This window comes from Miscanthus floridulus, chromosome 15, assembly GCF_019320115.1.
Source record: "Miscanthus floridulus cultivar M001 chromosome 15, ASM1932011v1, whole genome shotgun sequence".
NCBI lineage: Eukaryota > Viridiplantae > Streptophyta > Magnoliopsida > Poales > Poaceae > Miscanthus > Miscanthus floridulus.
In genome coordinates, this window is record NC_089594.1 from 30,115,943 (window position 1) to 30,136,919 (window position 20,977).

General features: G+C 43.1%; 1 protein-coding gene and 1 pseudogene across 1 annotated transcript; both read left to right on the forward strand.

Annotated features, from left to right (window-relative positions):
• Positions 1–2,174: 2,174 nt before the first annotated feature.
• LOC136507294 (uncharacterized) lies at positions 2,175–3,356 on the forward strand (annotated as a pseudogene).
• Positions 3,357–5,151: 1,795 nt separating this feature from the next.
• LOC136507896 (abscisic stress-ripening protein 5-like) lies at positions 5,152–6,111 on the forward strand. The gene is made up of 2 exons (XM_066502490.1): positions 5,152–5,512; positions 5,632–6,111. Exons 1-2 carry the CDS (start codon positions 5,270–5,272, stop codon positions 5,815–5,817), a joined length of 429 nt encoding a protein of 142 aa, XP_066358587.1. The 5' UTR covers positions 5,152–5,269; the 3' UTR covers positions 5,818–6,111.
• Positions 6,112–20,977: the final 14,866 nt, after the last annotated feature.

Here is a 20,977-nt window from a genome sequence, read left to right on the forward strand (position 1 = left end):
CTCTGTGCTGAATGAGACAAAAGAGGGTGAATTACATCATTGACCCACTAGATTTTTTATTGACCTAAACAAAAATTTGATCCCTAGGGCACATGAGACCCTGTGTAAAAGTTTGGCACCATTCCTGATCTTTTCGTGGGTAGACTCAGTTCCTATAATTAATCGGTGTCGTTGCATCGAAATTTAATTAAACCTCAGAAAATATCAAACCATCTCCGGAAAATCTCAAACTTGGTGTTTCCTTCACCCGTTGCACGTGCAAGCCTGAGAATAATTTTGAGACCAATGCGACACCGAAATATAGATTTCTAGTTACGCAACAAATGTTACACAAATTACATGCATGACAATAATTAAACACACAAGCCGTATAAATTAAAATTAGAACCCAATTAAACTACAACCTTATAAACCTAGCTAAATAAACATTAATTACTATCGGAATCACTGCCGAGATGGAAAAACTGAGTTCAAACGTCCATAGCCGACCACTTGCATTAGATGCCGTATTCTGGACGATGTCTGAGATAAAGAACCAGCTAAGTATTGTTCGTAGCCAATCTATTGAGGATATAGTCTGTGACATATATATACACACACACAATAATGATATTAAACTAATTACACTTATTTGTTAGCATAAAAAAATAAAATATGTTGAAAAATATTTCATACAATAGCTAGAACAGGGAATCGCGGAATGGCCACATTAGGAGTGAATGACTCATTGCCAGGGTGAAAACCTGGTTCTTGTGATGGGGGAGGTCCTTTGTTCATACCACCTGATCGATAAAATGCAAAAAAAATATGAACATAAAATATAGGCACAAAAAATTCTTCCAAGTAAAATGTGGCAACATAATTAAATATAGATCGAATACAAAGAATAAGAATATATATAAATGTAGAATGCAAAGAAACATGAATATAAATATAGATCAAATGAATATAGATAGAATATTGGAGAAGACAACATATCAATACCAATGAAAAATGCAGAAGCTATAACCAAATCACGTAGAGAGAGTGGATTTCTTGAGAAGTGAGAGTAAAACATGAGAAATGAGACTGTGAGAGTACGTGGATGGGTGGGATCGATGTATGTGGTTGGCGGTTTGTTTTATATAGGGGGGCAAGGACATCACTGTAGGTTTTCAGTTACAACCGATAGTGAAAGTGAATATCACTGTCAATTTTTAAATAGAACCGACAGTGAAGGTGCATATATGTAAAGGATTGTGGGAAAGTTTTAACAACAACAATATATTTATTTTGATAGAGTAATGTAGCCATCAAAATAAAGCTAATTAAGTAACAAAATCAAAGGAGTGGATGTTTGTTACTAACCTTAAAGCAAAAAGATCAAGCCATTCTTTAAAATCCAAGCGCTAGCTTCATGGTGAAGAGCAACCGCAACAATAGAGGGAAGGGCCCAAATGCGCGCCTCTATTCTCAGAATGGAAGAGAGGAGAAAGGAGAGGACGGTTGTAGCCTTTTTGTACTGTAGAATTATCACTGTCAGTTCTTAGCTAGAACCGACAGTGATAGAGCCCAATCATTGTTGGCTCTTGGCTTGAACTGGTAGTGATATGTGGCCATCAAGCCACTACCGGTTAGAGACACAAACCGACAGTGATAGTTGCCATCACTGTGGGTTCGGTCACATCCCAAATCAATTTTTGGTTTTCAGAGCCAAGAACCGGCAGTGAAGGGTCAACACTGTCGGTTCTCCTAATTCTGGTAGTGATGAGGCCGGTAGTGAAGTGCTATTTTGTAGTAGTGCATATATCATGAACAACTAGTGTGCAATCTGTAAAGTGCATAGACAATCATAGAAGATATATGCAACTCCATCCTATTTTGAAGGCTCCTATTTGTATATATGTTTCATGATTTGGACTTTGAAAATTTACACCTTAATTATCATATACTAACCAAAAACTTGTACGTTCATTGAAATAGACAAAAATATTTATCGCTGCCCGTTGGAAGTAGTTATAAGCTATTACCTGTTTTCGGTGGCTCTCGGTCATCTCCCTCCGGAGGCGACTTTGGGACGCAGAAAAAACTACTCCGCACTCAGCGATTCTCTTTCCCCCGTCGTTCTCTCCCTTGCGTTCACTGGATGACTGGATCTCCGAGCGTCTCTGCCTCGTCATGGCCATGGCTCCTTGATGTTTCTGAAGCACGGCGCCGTCCTCTCGGGCCGTAACGGCGTGCTCCTCATACCGCTCCTGGTCCTCACAGTCGCCCTCGCCGCGGCGCTGCTCCTCAGCAACGCCCTGTCCGTGCAGCCGCTGGACGCCGCTGTGCTTGCTGGACGCAGACGCCACCAGCCGCGTCGACCCAGCCACTGCCGCGTACCGGGATCTCGTCAAGGCCCTCTAGTCCGACCTCCAGCGACTTCTTCTCGCCCCCAGCGGCTGCCTCCTCGCCGACGTTGTGGCCGGATCCGCCATCAAGATCACCACCGTCTTCTCCGCCGCAGACCGACGCGCCATCGTGATCGCGGCGCTCAGCGCGGCCCAGGGCAAAGTCTGGGGCCGTGCTGACCATCGCGTTTGGGTACGTCCTAGAGCTGGCCCGCGCCGCCGCCATCGTGGCCCTGGCCGTGCTCGCGCCTCGCGGTCGTCCTCCTAGACTACTCTCTCATGCTGCTCTTTCACGACGCGCTGCTCGCGCTCCTCGCCACGCTCTTCCTCATCTACCTCACCGTCGTCTGTGCGCCGTCACTGTTGCCGTGCCTGCGGCGGAGCCCGGGCGGCGCGGCACGAGCGCAGTGGCCACGCGTGGTGGCTCATGCAGGGCCAGGGCGGCCGTTTACACGCTTGCACTCAAAGCCGCCAGCGGAGTGGCCACCGGCGTCGCCTACCTGCTGCTGCTCTGCTCTGCGCCGGAGTTGCATGACTTTCCACGCCCATGTTCTCGCTCCCGTGCACAGATTGCACTGCGGGAAATTTGGCATCCGCAGGTTACTGTCACCGGAGTGGGAGGGGATGTCATGTGCAGGGTCAAAATCTCCTTTGGTGTTGAAATCCACGCTCATTTGCCCCTCTGTCATCCAAAGGAGCCCTAAGGTATCCAAATAAGCTCCTTAGCGAAATAAAAAAAATACTAGTTAATACTATGATGAAAATGGTACCATCAATCACCTAAATTATGTAGTCCACGAGTCATTTTTACTTGTTTGATTATTGCTTTGCCTTGTCTTTAGTACATCGGTTAGTTCTTGCGGTCTGGTGCAATCAATAGGCAACCCCGGTAGGGGAAAGTGACGTATCGAGAATTGATTTGCTGACATATCTTAATTTTATATGTAGGTAATTGTGTACGTGGATTATGTTTTGAATGTATAATGATTAATAAACATTCATTGTACCCCCTCTAGTATAGTGCATAGGTTAAAACTGTCGTTCACAATATGCATTTGAAAACAGAACCATGCACTCAAGAGCGGATCCAATGTGGGGGCTCAAGCCCCCCATGCGCTAGAGCTCTATGTACAATTAACTATGTTACTAAGATCGCCTTCCACGTATATGTTATCTAGCAATAATAAAACATTATCTTAACTATTGACGGACTATGAAAGATGACATGTAATAAAGTCCTAAAATAGAACAATGGAATGCTTGTGCTCCAAGCGCCGATTACCTATATTACTGAGGCCGCCTTCCACGTATATGTTGGTCTAGCAATAATAAAACATTCTCTTAACTATTGACGGACTATGAAAGACAACCTATAATAAAGTACTAAAATACAACAATAGGAGGTTTGTGCTCCCTGACGCCGCCATCCGCATGTAGCACGCCGCTCCATAGCCCTCTGGTAGAGGCAAAGGTTGAAATTGTCATTCGCATTGTACGTATGGAATTAGAACTATGCACCCAGGGGTGGATCCAGCGTGGGGGCTATGGGGGCTCAAGCCCCGCACGTGCTGGAGCTCTATGTACAATAATATTACTAAGACCGGCGCCTTCCGCGTATATGTTGATAGATCCAGCAATAACAAATCATTCTTCTTAATTATTGACGCACTATGATGACCTATAATAAAGTCCTAAAATAAAAGAGAGGAAGAAGGTGGTCTTGTCCGCAGCCCAGTGCCGCCATCCATGTGTAGCACGCCGCTCCATAGCCCTGAGTGCAAAGGTTGAAATTGTCATCTACATTAATTATGCGTATGTAACTAGAACCATGCACCCATACCCCCCCCCCCCCCCCCCCCCCCCTGGAGCTGCATAGAGTTAACAGAGAGGGAGGACATCGAGAGGGGAAGATAGAGGAAAAGCAGTGGTGGATTTATGATTTAATGGAAGAGAGGCTGAAGTCATCTTCAACCTTGAGAGCCCCTCCTTTCTCTTTTTCATGTCCAAAAAAAATTAGAAGAGGCTCTATTGTTATGGAGGTGCAAGGAGGGGCTCGAGCCTCACCTGCCTCACTGCTAGATCCGCCCCTGAGGAAAGGGGGAGGAGAAATGAACCCTACCTATGGTCTATCTCTGCGTTCGCTACTACATGCACCTTGCTAGAGGACGTACGTGCGCGTTAACGCATATAAAGCATGCAGGACTTGACTTAGAGCAATGTACTCATAGTATATATATAAAAAAACACGAGCCGCGGGGAGCGACATCCCCACCGGTTTTTCATTAAGAAGAACTTCTCACGCAGCTCACGAAAACCCCCCCGAACCCTGGCCCCACCCATATACAGCTCCCCACCGGTTTTTCATTAAGAAGAAGAACTTCTCATGCAGTTCGCGAAAAAACCCTCGAACCCTGGCCCCACCCATATACCATGCATCCCCATGAGACGGAACGACTCTAGATCTGTACTTTAATGTGGAGACAGACGAGAGGTTTTTATTACCCTCAAACCTAAAATTCGTCCCCGTGGGGGTTCGAACTCAGGACCTGCTGGAACCCTCTGTCCAGTCCAGCTAGAGGTCCTTTGGTTAGAGTATATATGTCCACAATAATTTTCAAAATATTGCTATAAATCCGAGTATATATATATAAGTGTCTTGTGCATACCGTATGACACGTGTACGTATTTTCGCATCACAATAATAACCGTCATCTCCACCGTCCATGCCACCACAGTCCACGGGCCGGCCGGCTCCATCCGGCTATATAAGACGAGCAAGTGCCAAGGCGACAAGCAAGCACAAGCAAAGCAACAACTAACCAACCCATCGATCCAATTGTCACTCGCTCAGTCGCTCTCCCTCCAACAAGGTCATCTCGATCTTGGTTTCATTATCCATGGCGGAGGAGAAGCACCACCACCACCACCTGTTCCACCACAAGAAGGACGAGGAGGAGCAGCTGGAGCAGCCCGCCGGCGGCGGGTACGGCGAGGCCGCCGAGTACACGGAGACCACGGTGACGGAGGTGGTGTCCACCGGCGAGGACGAGTACGACAAGTACAAGAAGGAGGAGAAGGAGCACAAGCACAAGCAGCACCTCGGCGAGGCCGGTGCCATCGCCGCCGGCGCCTTCGCACTCGTACGTCGTCGTGTACCTCTCGTCGTCGTCGTCGTCCGGCGATTATCGTTAATTATTACCATATTACCTATACATATGAATTGAACGAACGAACAGATGATCGTTGTACATGTATATAGTACGAGAAGCACGAGGCGAAGAAGGACCCGGAGCACGCGCACCGCCACAAGATCGAGGAGGAGGTCGCGGCGGCGGCGGCCGTGGGATCCGGCGGCTTCGCCTTCCACGAGCACCACGAGAAGAAGAAGGACCACAAAGAGGTCGAGGAGGCCAGCGGCGAGAAGAAGCACCACTTCTTCGGCTGATCCCCTCGTCGTCCCGTCGACGTGCGTGCACGTACGGCCACATGTATGTATGCATGTATATGTATGTATGTTTGTACACGTATATGTATCTACGCGTTCGTATGACAGTGAGATGGAGAGACTGAGAGGTGGGCCCACACGCCCGCCGGATTGTGCATATACATATATGTACATGTATGTATTTGCGTGATGAATAAGTGGCTACGTAATCTGTCGTGTATACGTGTGTATATGTACCTGTGTATGCTTGTGATACGACGACTGAAAAATGTGTGTGCAACTCTGATTTGCTTATGTTTATGTTTGTCAAACATTATAGTGCCCATTTTATTTTATTGGACTATAGCTACTAGCCTAATCTTGTGCGCCGGTGGTATATGGATGAAATTACTATTTGAAGTAGGTGTTCAGCATGTACATCGAGATAATCTATCTGTTTTCTTACCTGTCGTTTTAGTTTTGTTCTAAATTAAACATTTTTTTATCAAACTAGCAATTTTAAAAGTTCATACATTTTCTCAACATGTAAATTATATATTATAATATGATATTATAAAAGTACCGCAACTAAAGCTAGCTGCACTACTAGATCAAGATCACCTTTCTAAACTGAAAAAAAAACGTTCTAAACTCAGTACAAAAACTACATACTCACAAGATACAAAAAGGGACTACATACTCACAAGTTGTCATTATCTAAAAGAGCATACTCACATTTAATTCTACATTTCGATACAGGGAGCAGAATAGAAAACGGAAGGCAGAGGGATAATGACATTTAATATTGAATTCTCAAGGCAGGATACTTTGCATATAGTCTAAGGTAGGATAAATAACGACGGCGACAGGCCGACAGCTCCTTTCGCTTGATCTTCGTCCGTCCACGAGGCCAAGAAAGAGATCTGCATTAATTATATGTGGGTGGCGAAAGAAATTGAGGATTTCAGAGCCCTGGTACACACTTTTGGTTGTGCTATCTAGTAGTAGGATAAATTGAGTACTATGCTTTTAGCACCTCCAACAAGCCTTGGTGTTTGTGTTCAGGAGGGTTGTCCGCGAGGCTAAGGGCACCCGCAATGGTTACAACCAATTACTAGCTTTAAGCCAACTTCTCCAACAGTGCTAGCTTTTAGCACATAGCTAACATGAATAGCTCCACATGACACTGTCATGTAACATTGAAATGTATGCAAGAGCTTAGCTCTTGATTAAGAGCTATTTTCTCTCTCTTATATTAAAATATAAGAAAAAATACTTAAAGCTAGCTTAAAAGCCAATTGTTGGAGCTGCCCTAAGATCATGTGAGGGCTGCTGAAGCAGCCTAGCACGGCCCCTTACCAGCACTTTGCCGACGTGCGTGCGTCCGGCTCGATGTACCAATATTGGTGAATACACAAGTCCTTAATTCGCAAGCAAATGGAAGCCTATTAGGGCCTTCACACTACACAAGCAAGGCCTTAACATGATCACTGAAGGATAGGTCTAACCAAATCTCCTACAACTAAAAAGAACAAAGTGTGGATATTTTTTAGTGCGACATTTATTTTGGTTCGTCCGTCTGCCCACGCCTACGATCCCACGATATCTTAATTACTGATTGATCGTGCCATTCTCCTTGATTGATATTGTCTATCATGTGATAGAGGAATCACGACAAAATAGGAAGTAGAAAATTATTGTGCTATCCATATACACATTGCATGTTTGCATGCACCAGCATACATGGCAATGAGCAAAAGGAAAGAGAATTAACACAGAAGGAAAGAGAATTAAGACAAAAGGAACCTCTTTATATTTCTGAGAACCTTGCCAAATATGCCTACATTTAATTACTTCCCCTCTTTGCATTTGCAAAAGGGACAGCTTTTTCCTCCTTTCATTTGGTTTTAGGCTCACGTGTTCCATCGCCCTCGCTTGATGTTTCTTGCGTGAACCATAGTTGATATCATCTGTCTTCCATGGCTCAGCCTCCCAATCCCAAGAACCTCTCCCTGACTGGAGATTCGACCTGCCAGAGGATCTCCTCGAGTCCATCGGGCAGCGTCTCGCATCAGGCCACGACGCGGCGTCCTTCCGATCTGCTTGCTCCCCATGGCGCGCCGCCGTCCCGTTCGCGACCTTCAGGCTGCTCCTGCTGCTCCCGTTCGACCCCGACTCGGACCGCGTCGGCTTCTACTGTGTCCCGGAGAAGAAGGTCTTGTCCAAGACGCTGCTCGACGTGCGCGGCAAGGTGGCGTGCGGCTCCTTGTGTGGGTGGATGGCGCTCATGGACGAGGCGGCGTCCGTGACGCTGCTGAATCCATTCGCCGGTGCCTATGTCATTGTTCAAAAGTGTAGCTCCAGCAGCAGGAGGAATTTTGTAAGTATGCTACATTCTTTCTCCAGAGGCACATGACTGGGCTGTTATTACCAGGTACATAAACTACACATACATATCTACTTGTGATGCCTATGGCCTTATCCTTACTTGTAGGATGGCCGGCAGCTAAATCACCGCAAATTACTGAGTGCATATTCCTGTTTGAATTGTGAAAAATGTAGGTGACCAGATCTTATTCCAGATGATAAACATGGTGGCAATAATCGGACTAATTTTGACGAGAACCAAGTGCTATCAAATTTTCTTGGATGTAAACTCTGGAGAACTAGGTGCTTCCTTTTGTCTCCTTTTCCTCGGCTCCTAAATCCCAACATGTACAGTTATCTACAGTTATCAAGTGTCAAGTCTCATCAGCACATAAACGCTTGACGAGTACCAAGTGTAAACACAGCTATACTGACTTATACAATTATCTACAGTGTACAGTCTCATCAGCACAGAACCACGGATCAAAATCATTCGATAGAGATCCAGCTAGCAACGGTACTCCTATTTATCATTATTTTAGTGTTAACACTTGCACAAATGTGTTTATAATCTTTTTTAATCCTTATTATTACCAAAGTCATTGCCACTTTGTCAAAGAGCTAAACTTTTGTCTAGATTAAATCAGACTTTTGCCATTTTCCAATTGGCTTTCATGCAGTGTTAACACACACAACACCAACAACCTCTTAAGGAATCCCAAGCTACTTGATGTACCTTCATAGTGTAGGAGCTTGTCTAAGCTGCCATTGGGCATGTACTGGAGCACGAGTGCTTTGAAGTCCAGCTTGGAGTAAGTGCTTAGTATTCTTATCAGGTTGTGCTGTCGAGCCATGCGAAGCACATGGCACTCAGCTCCAAAGCTTCTAATGGCCGGTTCTAGTCGCATGTTTAGAACTTTTATTGCAACAACCAAACCATTGCTCAGTTGGCATTTGAAAACTTTTGCAAGACTTCCCGTTCCCAGAAGGTTGTTATCGCTAAAGTTATTAGTGGTAGAAATTAGCTCATGGTAGGTAACTAATGTTTGTCTTACAGCATTGCCTGGATCAGTGACACTAGCTTTCCTTCTAATCATTAGGTGGACACAAAGAACAATGGAGACAAATGCAGCAGTGACAACTGGAAGAAGGATAACTAGAAGGTGTCTTTTATTTGAGTGAGAGTCCTCAAGACAAGGAGAAAATCCAAGATGGGGAGATCCACATAGCTCAGCATTTCCAATCAAAGATATTGACGTGATGTTTGAAAAAATACCTCCCTCTGGTATCTTCCCTTCTAGCTTATTGAAGGAGAGGTTCAAGGATGTCAAGGCCGTGAAATTGGCAAGGAACATGGGAATGGTACCAGAGAAATTGTTAGAAAGATCTAAAGAAATAAGTTTGTCCAGGTGGAAGAAGCTTGCTGGTATAGCTGAGTTTAAGTGGTTACTAGGTAAGCTTATTTGTTCTAGCACACTAAGGTTGCCAATGCTGTCGGGTATAGAGCCAAAGAATTTGTTTCCTGGAAGATACAACTGTTGTAAGCTCCTCAGCATGTCAATATTTGTCGGTATAGGGCCAGACAAGTCATTGTTATCGACGCTAAGTAAGATGAGGTCTTGCATCATTGTGATAGAATTTAGGATATCTCCTGTGAATAGGTTGTTAAAAATATTTAATGTTTCAAGATGGCTTAAGTTTGACAGTGTTGATGGAAGCCTACCTGTTAACTTGTTATAACCTACACTAAACCAAAGTAACTCTGTTGATAGGTTCCCTATAAGATCTGGGAGCCCCCCTATGAAAGAATTAAAGCTCAGGTCAAGGACCTGGAGATTCTTACAATTAGAAAGGGAAGACAAGAAGTTAAGATTCCCATCTAAATTATTCGATCCAAGAGCAAGCCTCTCAAGAGCTAGGATGTTATTCCCAAGTGTTGGTGGTACTGAGCCAGAGAAATTATTGTTGTGCATAAATAGTGTAGATAATTCCGAAGAAAAGATGGAATCCGTCCTGTTAGCTGATTGGTTCCCATATCTTCAGTAGAGGAAGGCTAAAACTTTGATTGGTAGGAATGGCACCCGCAAAGTTGTTGTGTGCGAGATAAAGCCACTGCATCCTTGACATGTTGTAGATGGTTGGGGGCACTATACCAGATAGGTTATTGTACCCTAGGTATAGGAATTCCAACTTGGGCAAGGAACCTAGGTTATGTGGTACAGGACCTGATAAGCTGTTATTCATCAAGCTGATCTGCTTTATGGATTGCGTATTATTGAATAGGCTTGGTGGTATATGGCCAGTTAGGTCATTCTTGGCAAGAGCAAACCCCTCAATGATGTGCATATTCTGTAGTGGTCCTGGCGGGATATCCCCAGGCAGGCTATTGGAACTGAGGACAAGATCCTCAAGCCTCGTTAGGTTTCCTATGGCAGTTGGAAGAGGGCCTGTGAGCAGAACCTTTTTCAGACAGCTACATGATATGCTATCTTAAAAAGTTGCATTGATCACCTATTTCAATAGTGGAAAGTGGCTTCTACATACCACAGCAAATCCACGTTTATATTAGCCAAAAAAACAGCGATTGTATGAGCTTTCCACTACCACAATCCTGAATTCACATGGAACAATATCTGTCCCAGACTCACAGGATAGGAAACCTAACCACGAAAATACCACACAATGCAAGCTAGTTGTCTTAGAGATGCCATTAGTAACTGCTAGTACTAACCGATATGATTGGCCAATATAAAATCTACATCATCACTTCAAAAGTAGTGATGGAGTACCCAGAATTGTTTGTTGGAATGATGACATAAGAAAATTGTAGTTCGTCGATGGACCCATCAAAAGCATCATCACCATCATTGGAGAAACAAAAGAGCGATGCAGACTTTCTACTACAAATCAGGTTGGGATCACCATGGATGGAAATTAATCATCTTGGAATAGAAAGTCAAAACACTAAAACCATGGATGAACACAGATACATATAGTAAGCTATTCTCCATACATTAACCAAATCTATTTCCTGATTGACCCATTAAAAATCCGCTTGACGATCATCTATCTAAAAGAAAGATGCAGAACCTTAAGCCGATGTAGCATGCCAAGTTCAACAGGGATGGAGCCAGTGAGGCTGATGTTTGCGAGGTTGAGGAAGGAAAGGAACGAAAGATTACCGAGCGGAGAGGGAGAGGGAGGGGGCCGGCCGCCGGAGACGCGTCGGGAGCCTGCGGTCCTCGCCTCCTCGGTGCGGCGGGAACCCTAGCCTCCTCGCTCCGGATCTGGGCGAGCGGAGAGGGAGAGGGAGGGGGCCGGCCGTCGAAGACGCGTTGGGAGCCTGCGATCCTCGCCTCCTCAGTGCGGCGGGAACCCTAGCCTCCTCGCTCTAGATCTAGGTGAGCGGAGAGGGAGAGGGAGGGGGCCGGCCGCCGGAGACGCGTTGGGAGCCTGCGGTCCTCGCCTCCTCGGTGCGGTGGGAACCCTAGCCTCCTCGCTCAGGATCTGGGCGAGCGGAGAGGGAGAGGGAGGGGGCCGGCCACCGGAGACGCGTCGGGAGCCTGCGGTCCTCGCCTTCCTCGGTGCCTTCGTGCTGCAGGAACCCTAGCCGCTGAGGAATTGGGCAGCCTGACGGCATCCACAGGAGATTTCGCCCAACACTTAACGGGTGGCCACAGCGACGGTCACAGATATACCTCAGAGCACTGTAGGGGTGGCTGAGGTTATAAACCGCCCCTACAGTCGATTTTTTTCAAAAATCTAAATCAAAATGAATTTTTGAAATGTAAATAATAAATAAACAATACAAAATTTTATAATTATTTTTTATATATATATTTACATATCCAATAACTAAGACAACTACAACAGTTTAAAATTGAAAATTTGAACCTTAAAAAATGGGAAAAAAAAATTAAATTTTAAAAAATTAAAATCAATACTACTAAAATAATTTGAACCTTTCAAATTTGAAATTTGAAAAAATGACAAGTTCAAACCAAAATTTGAGACCCAAAATGATTTCACCATAAAAAGTGATGAATACCAAAGTTGTTCAACTCATTAATATCTACAACTTTTATTTTGGTCATCTTGTCATTTGATAAAATTTGAACCTTTCAAATTTGAAATTTGAAAAAATAACAAGTTCGAACCAAAATTTGAGACCCAAAATGATTTCAACATAAAAAGTGATGAATACCAAAGTTGTTCAACTCATTAATATCTACAACTTTTATTTTGGTCAACTTGTCATTTGACAAAATTTGAACCTTTCAAATTTGAAATTTGAAAAAATGACAAGTTCGAACCAAAATTTGAGACCCAAAATGATTTCAACATAAAAAGTGATGAATACTAAAGTTGTTCAACTCATTAATATGTACAACTTTTATTTTAGTCATCTTGTCATTTGACAAAATTCGAACCTTTCAAATTTGAAATTTTGAAAAAATGACAAGTTCGAACCAAAATTTTAGACCCAAAATGATTTCAACATAAAAAGTGATGAATACCAAAGTTGTTCAACTCATGAATATCTATAACTTTTATTTTGGTCATTTTTTCATTTGACAAATTCTTAGCATACATTGTTCATTAATCTTACACATGTCTCATATAGTTTATAAAACCTTATGAGAGATGTGTCATATTTGTGAACAATGTCATTACCACTTTATCATATGAAGAAATGACCAATATAAAAGTTATAGATCTTGATGAGTTATTCAACTTTGGTATTTATCACTTTTTCAACTGAAATCATTTGGGGTACCAAAATCTTGTCTGAAGTTACATTTTTTTAAAATTCAAAATTTAAATTGCTCAAACTTTTCATATGTATATATTGACAAAACCAACAAAATAAATTGATAGAGAATAATTTTAGAAAATTTTAGGAAAAAAATCATCAGATTTAGAGTTAGTATGAGGAAGAAAAACTAGTTACAAAGTTAACCCACAGATTAAAAAAAAGAAATCACACTGTTCACAATGATCATGTAAGGATCATCTAGAACAGTGTGATTTCTCTTTTTAATCTGTGGGTAAACTTTGTAACTAGTTGTTATCTATCATACTAACTCCAAATGTGATGGTTTCTTTTCCTAAAAATTTCTAAAATCATGCTTCAGTATTTAAGTTTGATCAAACTTGGATGTGACAATGTTTTACATATTTTAAAATTTAAAATTTGATAAGTTCAAACCAAATTTTCAAACCCTAAATGATTTCAGATGTAAAAGTGATGAATACATAAGTTGTTCAACTCATCAAGATCTACAACTTTTATTTTGGTTATCTTGTCATTTGACAAAATTTGAACCTTTCAAATTTGAAATTTTAAAAAACGACAAGTTTGAACCAAAATTTGAGACCCAAATTGATTTCAACATAAAAAGTGATGAATACCAAAGTTGTTCAACTCATTAATATCTACAACTTTTATTTTAGTCATCTTGTCATTTGACAAAATTTGAACCTTTCAAATTTAAAATTTGAAAAAATGACAAGTTCGAACCAAAATTTGGACCCCCAAATCATTTCAACTGAAAAAGTAATGAATACCAAAGTTGAATAACTCATGGAGATCTACAACTTTTATTTTGGTAATTTCATAATTTGTTAAATTCTTAGTATACATTGTTCACACAAACATACATGAATGTAGTCTCACACGCACATACATGAATGTTGTCTCACACACATACATAAATGTAGTCTCACACACACATACATGAATGTAGTCTTACGAACACTGACACACTTACATAAACTAGCTAGCCCACCGTGATAACTTTCTCCTTGACACCTTTTCGTTCCCATGGCAATACATCTTTGGGCAGGTTCTTTTCCATAGCCTCGATCTTCTTACAAAAGTCTGTGAATAGCGGCATCTCATCACACTTATTGTAAGCTTCAACATCGTCCACGCCATCAACTTCGATGATATGTTGTTTTCCAGAGGCCACCACGTGCTTTGTCTTCTTCTTTGGGGGGAGGTTACTTTGCGGGTCGGGCATATAGAAGACTTGCGTGACTCGTTCAGCGAGCACCCAAGGATCATCCTGGTAGCCTACATTCTAGAGGTCGACGACTCTCTATTCGATCTCATTTAATTGATGTTGCTTGATCTAGCGGCATCGAAACAGGGCCACCTTTATATCCCTTCCATAGTCAAGTTCCCATATATCTTCAATTATGCCAAAGTACAACACCTTTCGCCCCACTCCATCGAGAGCCTCTATTCGGACGCCGTTGTTCTAATTCACAGATTTCCTGTCCTTTGTGTCGGTATAGTATGTGTACCCATTGATGTCATAAGCATTCCAAGACGTCACCTGTTTCGATGGCCCGGCCGCCAACCGACTGATGGTAATAGAATCTATGGTTTCTCCAGGCTATATGTTCTGGTCCTTCAACCATGATGTTAGGCGTTGCTTATGCTGTTTCATGACCCAATCATCTGAACGGCCATTCCTCTCGGCCATAATGATAGCCATGTGTTCATCAATGTACGGTTACATCACTGCCATACTCTGCAAGACACTGTAATGTGCCCGACTCACCTCTCTGTAATCATTGTCGAGGAACACTTTCCTACCACTTGTGCCCTTCCCAGCTAGCCTTCCCTTGTGACGAGAATCGAGATTACCAATCCCTCTCTGTACTTTTAGCCACTCTTGGCAGCACTCGACGACTTCTTCGGAATTGTAACCCTCTATCATGGAGCCCTCTGGGTGTGTTCGGTTATGCATGTATCGGCTTAGAACCGACATGAACCGCTCGTAGGACCACATTTCATGCAAGAAGCAAGGGCCCAGCGCCTCGATCTGATGAACTAGGTGAATCATGAGATGTACCATTATATCAAAAAAAAAGCGGGAGGTAAACACATCTCTAGCTAGTTCTGGGTCTCCACCATGAATTCATGTAGGCCACTTAGCTCTTGCCTGCGAATCGTCTTCTATGAGATCTTCGAAAAGAAGTAGCACATGCGGGTGATGGCCATCTTTAGGAACTCTGGCTTTATAGCCCTGATTGCAATTGGTAGGAACACTGTCAGCATCACATGACAATCATGAGCCTTGCAGTATGTTAATGATAGGTCCTTCATTGACACTAGCTTCTTCGGGGTCACCGAAAACCCAGTCGACACTCTGACCCCCCTAAGGAAATTGCATATAGCTCTCCTCTCGTCTAGGGTTAGGTTGAAGCTAGCCGCGGGAAGACTGTACTTGCCATTATCTTGCTGTACCGGCCAAAGCTCCCGCATCATGTTCAGTTGCACCATGTCTTTTCGTGATCTGAGACCATCCTTTGACTTGCCCGTGTCCATCAAGGTAGCCATGAGACTCTCAAAGACATTCTTCTGCACGTGCATCACATCAATGGCATGGGGGACCTCCAAGTCTGGCCAATAAGGTAGGTACTGAAAGAAGATCGATTGCTTCTTGAATGGTACGCCTTCGATGGGAGGTGTGCTTCTATCTCTAATCGTTTCATCCGGATTCTTCTTTCCATAGACGACGTGTATGTTTTGGACCATTCTGAACACATGTTCTCCATTACGACGTCTCTCTAGAGGGGGTTCATCCTCTGGGATGTTGTCATAGTATCTTAGGTATAATTTGCCATGGTACTTATGACCTGTCTTTATGAAGCGCCGGTTCCTTATGTAAACTATCTTTCTGGATTCATCTAGGAACACCCATTTAGTACCATCCAAACAGACTAAGCATCTAGTCTTGCCTTTGAACTGTCCAGACAGGGCAAACAGCGCGAGGTAATCATTGGTAGTAACAAATATTATTGCTTTGCATATAAAGTCCTCCCGCTAGAACGCATCGTACATCGGCTCCCCATACCTCCATAGCCTCTCCATTTCTTGCATCAGAGGCTCCAAGAACACGTCTATATCAATGCCTGGTTGTTTAGGGCTGGAGATAAGAATGGTGAGGAGAAGGTACTTCCTCTTCTGACACAAATATGTTGGGAGGTTGTACATGGTCAAGATGACTGGCCATGTGCTGTGGTCGGTCATCCTCTCATTGAAGGGATTCATTCCATTGGTGCTCAAGCTAAACCGTACATTTCGTGGGTCATCACTGAATTCTGCTTTGTACTTGGCATCGAACAATTGCCACTGGCTACAATCGGCCGGGTGTGCGATCGTATCATCATCCACCTTGCGCTCATCATCCCACCATGTCATCAGTGCGGCTTCCTTAGGGTTTAGGAACATACGCCTCAAGCGGTCGGTCACAGGCAAGTACCACATAACCAGGGCAAGAATTCTTCTCTTATTTGCATCATTGCCTAATGGAGTTTCCTCTGGGGTTGAGATTCTTGCACCACCTTCTTCCCACCCTTCTTCCTCTTTCCTGTGGAGGCTTCCACCCCACTTTGAAGGTCATTGTTCTTGTACCAACTAGCCCCACACCTAGGACATGTATCTAAAGTCTCGAACGATGTGCCACACCGAAAAAGGATACAGTGGTTGGGGCATGCATGGATTTTTTCAACCCCTAATGTGAGTGGACTTATAACCTTCTTTGCTTGGTATGTGTTGGCGGGAACTATGTTCGGCTGTGGGAGCAACCGTGACATGAGGCACAACAGATCATTGAAACTGCAGTCCGACCAGCCGTACTTAGCCTTCAGGATGAGTAGCTCAAGCACAAAACGTAGCAGTGTGAAGTATGTTAGACAGCCCTTCTCAGCATCATACATAGTCTTCTTCGATGCTTTTGTCACCCTCTCAAGATTTTCTAGACCTCTCTTGCTCTTTTCTAATATTTCTGGTCCAAAGGCCCCAAGTATTTCGTCCAAGTTGTCACCGTCATCTGCATCCCCCTCATGTGCTTCGCCATCATTCCTAGCACCACTAGCATCATCACCACCTTGTTCATTGCCAAAGCCACCACCTTGTTGATTGCCATAGTCATGATCCATTTGTTGCTCAAGATCGTCTGTGAATCGGGACAAGTATGCTTGGTTTTCAGCTTCATCAGCTAGATCATCGTCGCTGTCATCAACAACCACTGTTTCACCGTGATGAATCCACACTGTGTAGTCCGGAACAAATCCTCTCCTAATCAGATGTTCTTTGATGGTACTCACATCTCGAAATGCAATAAGGTTCTTGTAATCTTTGCAGGGACAAATAATCGTGTCACTATTCTCTTTCAATGTCGCTGCATGCTTCTCTACGGCTCTGATGAATTTGTCCACCTCATCACGGAAAAGAGCATCGTGTCTTAACGAACCATACATCGAAGAGTTCCTGTAGTCCATCTTATAGAAACAAAACAACCAAAAACAGAATATTACTCGAGAATAATTGTATATACCTGAGACACGCACCATGGTAGTAGAGGATAGTTAATTAATTGACTATTAATGCATAAATATTTTAAAATATAAATTAATAGGTTCAAATAAACAATTTCAAAGAAAACAATTAGCAACATTTAATATTTCATCCACTACCTTTCATGCAAACTCCATTCCAATTTTATGGTAGAGGATAATTAATTAATGGCCTATTTATCCATAATAAATTATAAACACACATTATAGAAAGGAATCAAAATAAATATTAAATGATAATTAGTAGCCATGGTAGAGGATATTTTACACATTAGCAACAATTAAAATCTTACACATTCACCTACATGCAAACCCTAGTCACATAAAGAAAAAATTGAAAAAGATTAAAAAAACAAAATCCTAGATCTAGATATAGGGTTTCATGACACATGCATCAAACTTCACTAATACTACACTAAAATCAACAAAGATGTACTAACAAAGGGTGCAATCTTACTTCCCTACCTAATTTACCATAGTATAGTAAAAATTAGGGTCCAATTTCACTCATAACTAGCTCAAGCTCTATAGAAGAGAGAGAAAACCAAAAATCAAATTACTTATTAACCAACGAATTAAACTTCAAATAAAGAGTTGTAGAAGCATTTCCTTACCTTTTAGAGCCTCTTCATCAAAGGATTTGAGATCAAAACCTTCCCCCTTAGTAGAGCAATTTTTAGGAGGAGCCAAGGGCCTCCCAACCCTTTTTTGGTAGAAGAGTATGTCCCGAGGTGAAAGAAGAGGTGGCTGCTATTTATTCGTGCATCGTCAGTAGGGGCGGCTGATAATTCAGCCACCCCTACAGTAGAACAGCAGGGGTGGCTGGTGGCAGCCGCCCCTACAAAATGGTCACTGCAGGGGCGGCTGGTGATTGAGCCGCCCCTATAGATTAGCCCCAACTGTAGGGGCGACTCAGGTTACCAGCCGCCCCTACAGTGCCATCTGTAGGGGCGGCTGGGGCCCGAGGACGCCCACTGTAGGGGCGCCCCCAACCCCAGCCGCCCCTACAGTAAAAATGCCCCTGTTCCTACTGTGCGAATGTGGCGTAGTAAATAAGTCACTAAGTCAAGTTATCACATTAGTACAAACATAAGTTATAACATTTAAAATGTGCCGCACGTTCTAGTATTAAAGTTGACTAAGTACATGTAACGTGGATCTCATTTTATAATACTCTTTAATAGAAAATGTAATATTGGTGCAAACAGAGTTAGAATCAACATAGTATTACATAATAAAAGTTGTGGTTATAATTTTTTTTCCCTCGCTATAGGCTGTTGGCCAGCCAACAAAACTATTTGATGGCCCACGTGGCCATTCTGTGTTATCTTACCAAACTTCCATTGCCACACATAGGCCGGCCCAACAGGAGATAATACGTGCATTGTAACCATCCAGTTGGCCGGCCCACTGTAAACCATCCAGTTGTGCGGGCCATGACACGAGGGGTGGTGACACGCTGATGCTCCGGCAAGATCCTACTGAAAGTGCTCAAAAGAGGAATGAATTAGACTAATTTAAAATTTCTTTGCAATAATTAAATCATACGGTTAGCCCAATTAACCTCTTATGCCTAGAAAGTGTTTCTATTATCTACCGCACAAAAATTTAGCAATCTATGTTCTAATTCTACTCTAGCATGACAATTCTATAAATATAAATGGCAAGAATTGAATTGTTCAAAATAAATGCACAAAGTAAAGAGAGAAGGAGGAACGCGGCGATGTTTTGCCGAGGTATCGGAGAGTCGCCACTCCCCACTAGTCCTCGTTGAAGCACCCGCGTAAGGGTGTATCTTCCCCTTGATCCCCGCAAGGATCAAGTGCTCTCTACGAGTTGATTCTTTGACACTTCGTCGCGGTAAATCACCCACAACCACTCATAACTTGAGTTGGGTCATCCACAAGCTCCGCCGGATGATCACCAAACTCCCAATCACCATCAAGCCATCTAGGTGATGGCAATCACCAAGAGTAACAAGCACGAACTCTCACTTAACCACGACAAGCCTAATGAGAAGGGTGGATGCACACTTTGCTTCTCTTGCTTTCACTAATGAGGGCTCTCTTTGGGATTCTCAAATCTCAATCACCTCACTAGGACCTTGCTCTTTTTGGCACTCTCAAAGGTGTTTCTCAGCTATTGGAATGAGCAAAAGTACCCCCACACACGAATGGAGGAAGTATTTATAACCATGGCTGAAAAACGAACCGTTATGTGCCTCTACGGGGTGACCGTACGCTCCGATCAGTTCTCCCCGAACTCTAGTGTTTAAGTTGTGACCGGATGTGTTTGGTCGTGATTTTCCCTTTCTGGAACCTTACTGGAGTCGACCGGACGCTAGGACTCAGCGTCCGGTCACTTCACCTCTCAGCGTCCGGTCGCACCAGACGATTTCACCTTGATCAAATAAACTAATCGAACTCTGCGCCAGCGTTCGGTCACCCCGGAGCCAGCATTCGGTCAGTATTTGACCCTCCATTCACTTCCAACTCTCGATCATATGTGAATGAAGTTTGCTCCAATGGATCTAATGGCTTTTTAGGAGCTACCTAGTGCTAGATTTAGCAAGTGTGCACCACACCTAACTCACTAGACTCACCTAGGTCAAGCTACCCGTCCATACCCCCTTTAATAGTACGGCCAAAGGAAAAACAAAGTCCTAAACTACTCTAACTGTCTCTTCCACTCTAATCGACACTTAGAACTAGTCCATCCTTAACCTTGTCGTCCATCCTTTGAAAACTGAAATGATTTCCATCGTAGGGGCATGACCACCATGATAGCCCAATCGATCTCCATTACCATGACCTAACTTAATTGCCTCTACAAAATACACATTATTCATAGTAATCATGTATTGTCATTAATCACCGAAACCCAACTAGGGGCCTAGATGCTTTCAATCTCCCCTTTTTGGTGATTGATGACAATACCACCTCGAGTATGTGAAAGAGTTGAGGTTTTTAACATGCTTGGTTCATATAAGCTTTTGACAATAAGAACAAAGGAGTTAGGCAAGCTTATATGACCCAAGTCAACATGATGTACTCAAAAGATATGAAATAAGCATGAGTACAAGTAATAAAGCTCATTTGCATCGGAGTAAAACGCGGAAGCAAAGCAAATGAGCATAACACTAGTGATATGACATATAAAAGATTCAAAGTAGAGAGCACACATGTCAAATATCACGATCACGTAGATATCACTATCACATAAATATAGTTTGATGCATGAAAGTAAACACACACGAATGCATAATAGTGTATCACACATAAAAACCAAATGTAATAGATAAGCTAATAGATAGACTCTCCCTAAATGTATCGCTCCCCCTATGACTAACATACTCAATCCCTCTCCCCCTTTGGCGTCAAACACCAAAACCTAAGGGTCGGTCGGCTGGGCTACAGCGGATGAGTCGGGCGCTGAGGTACAA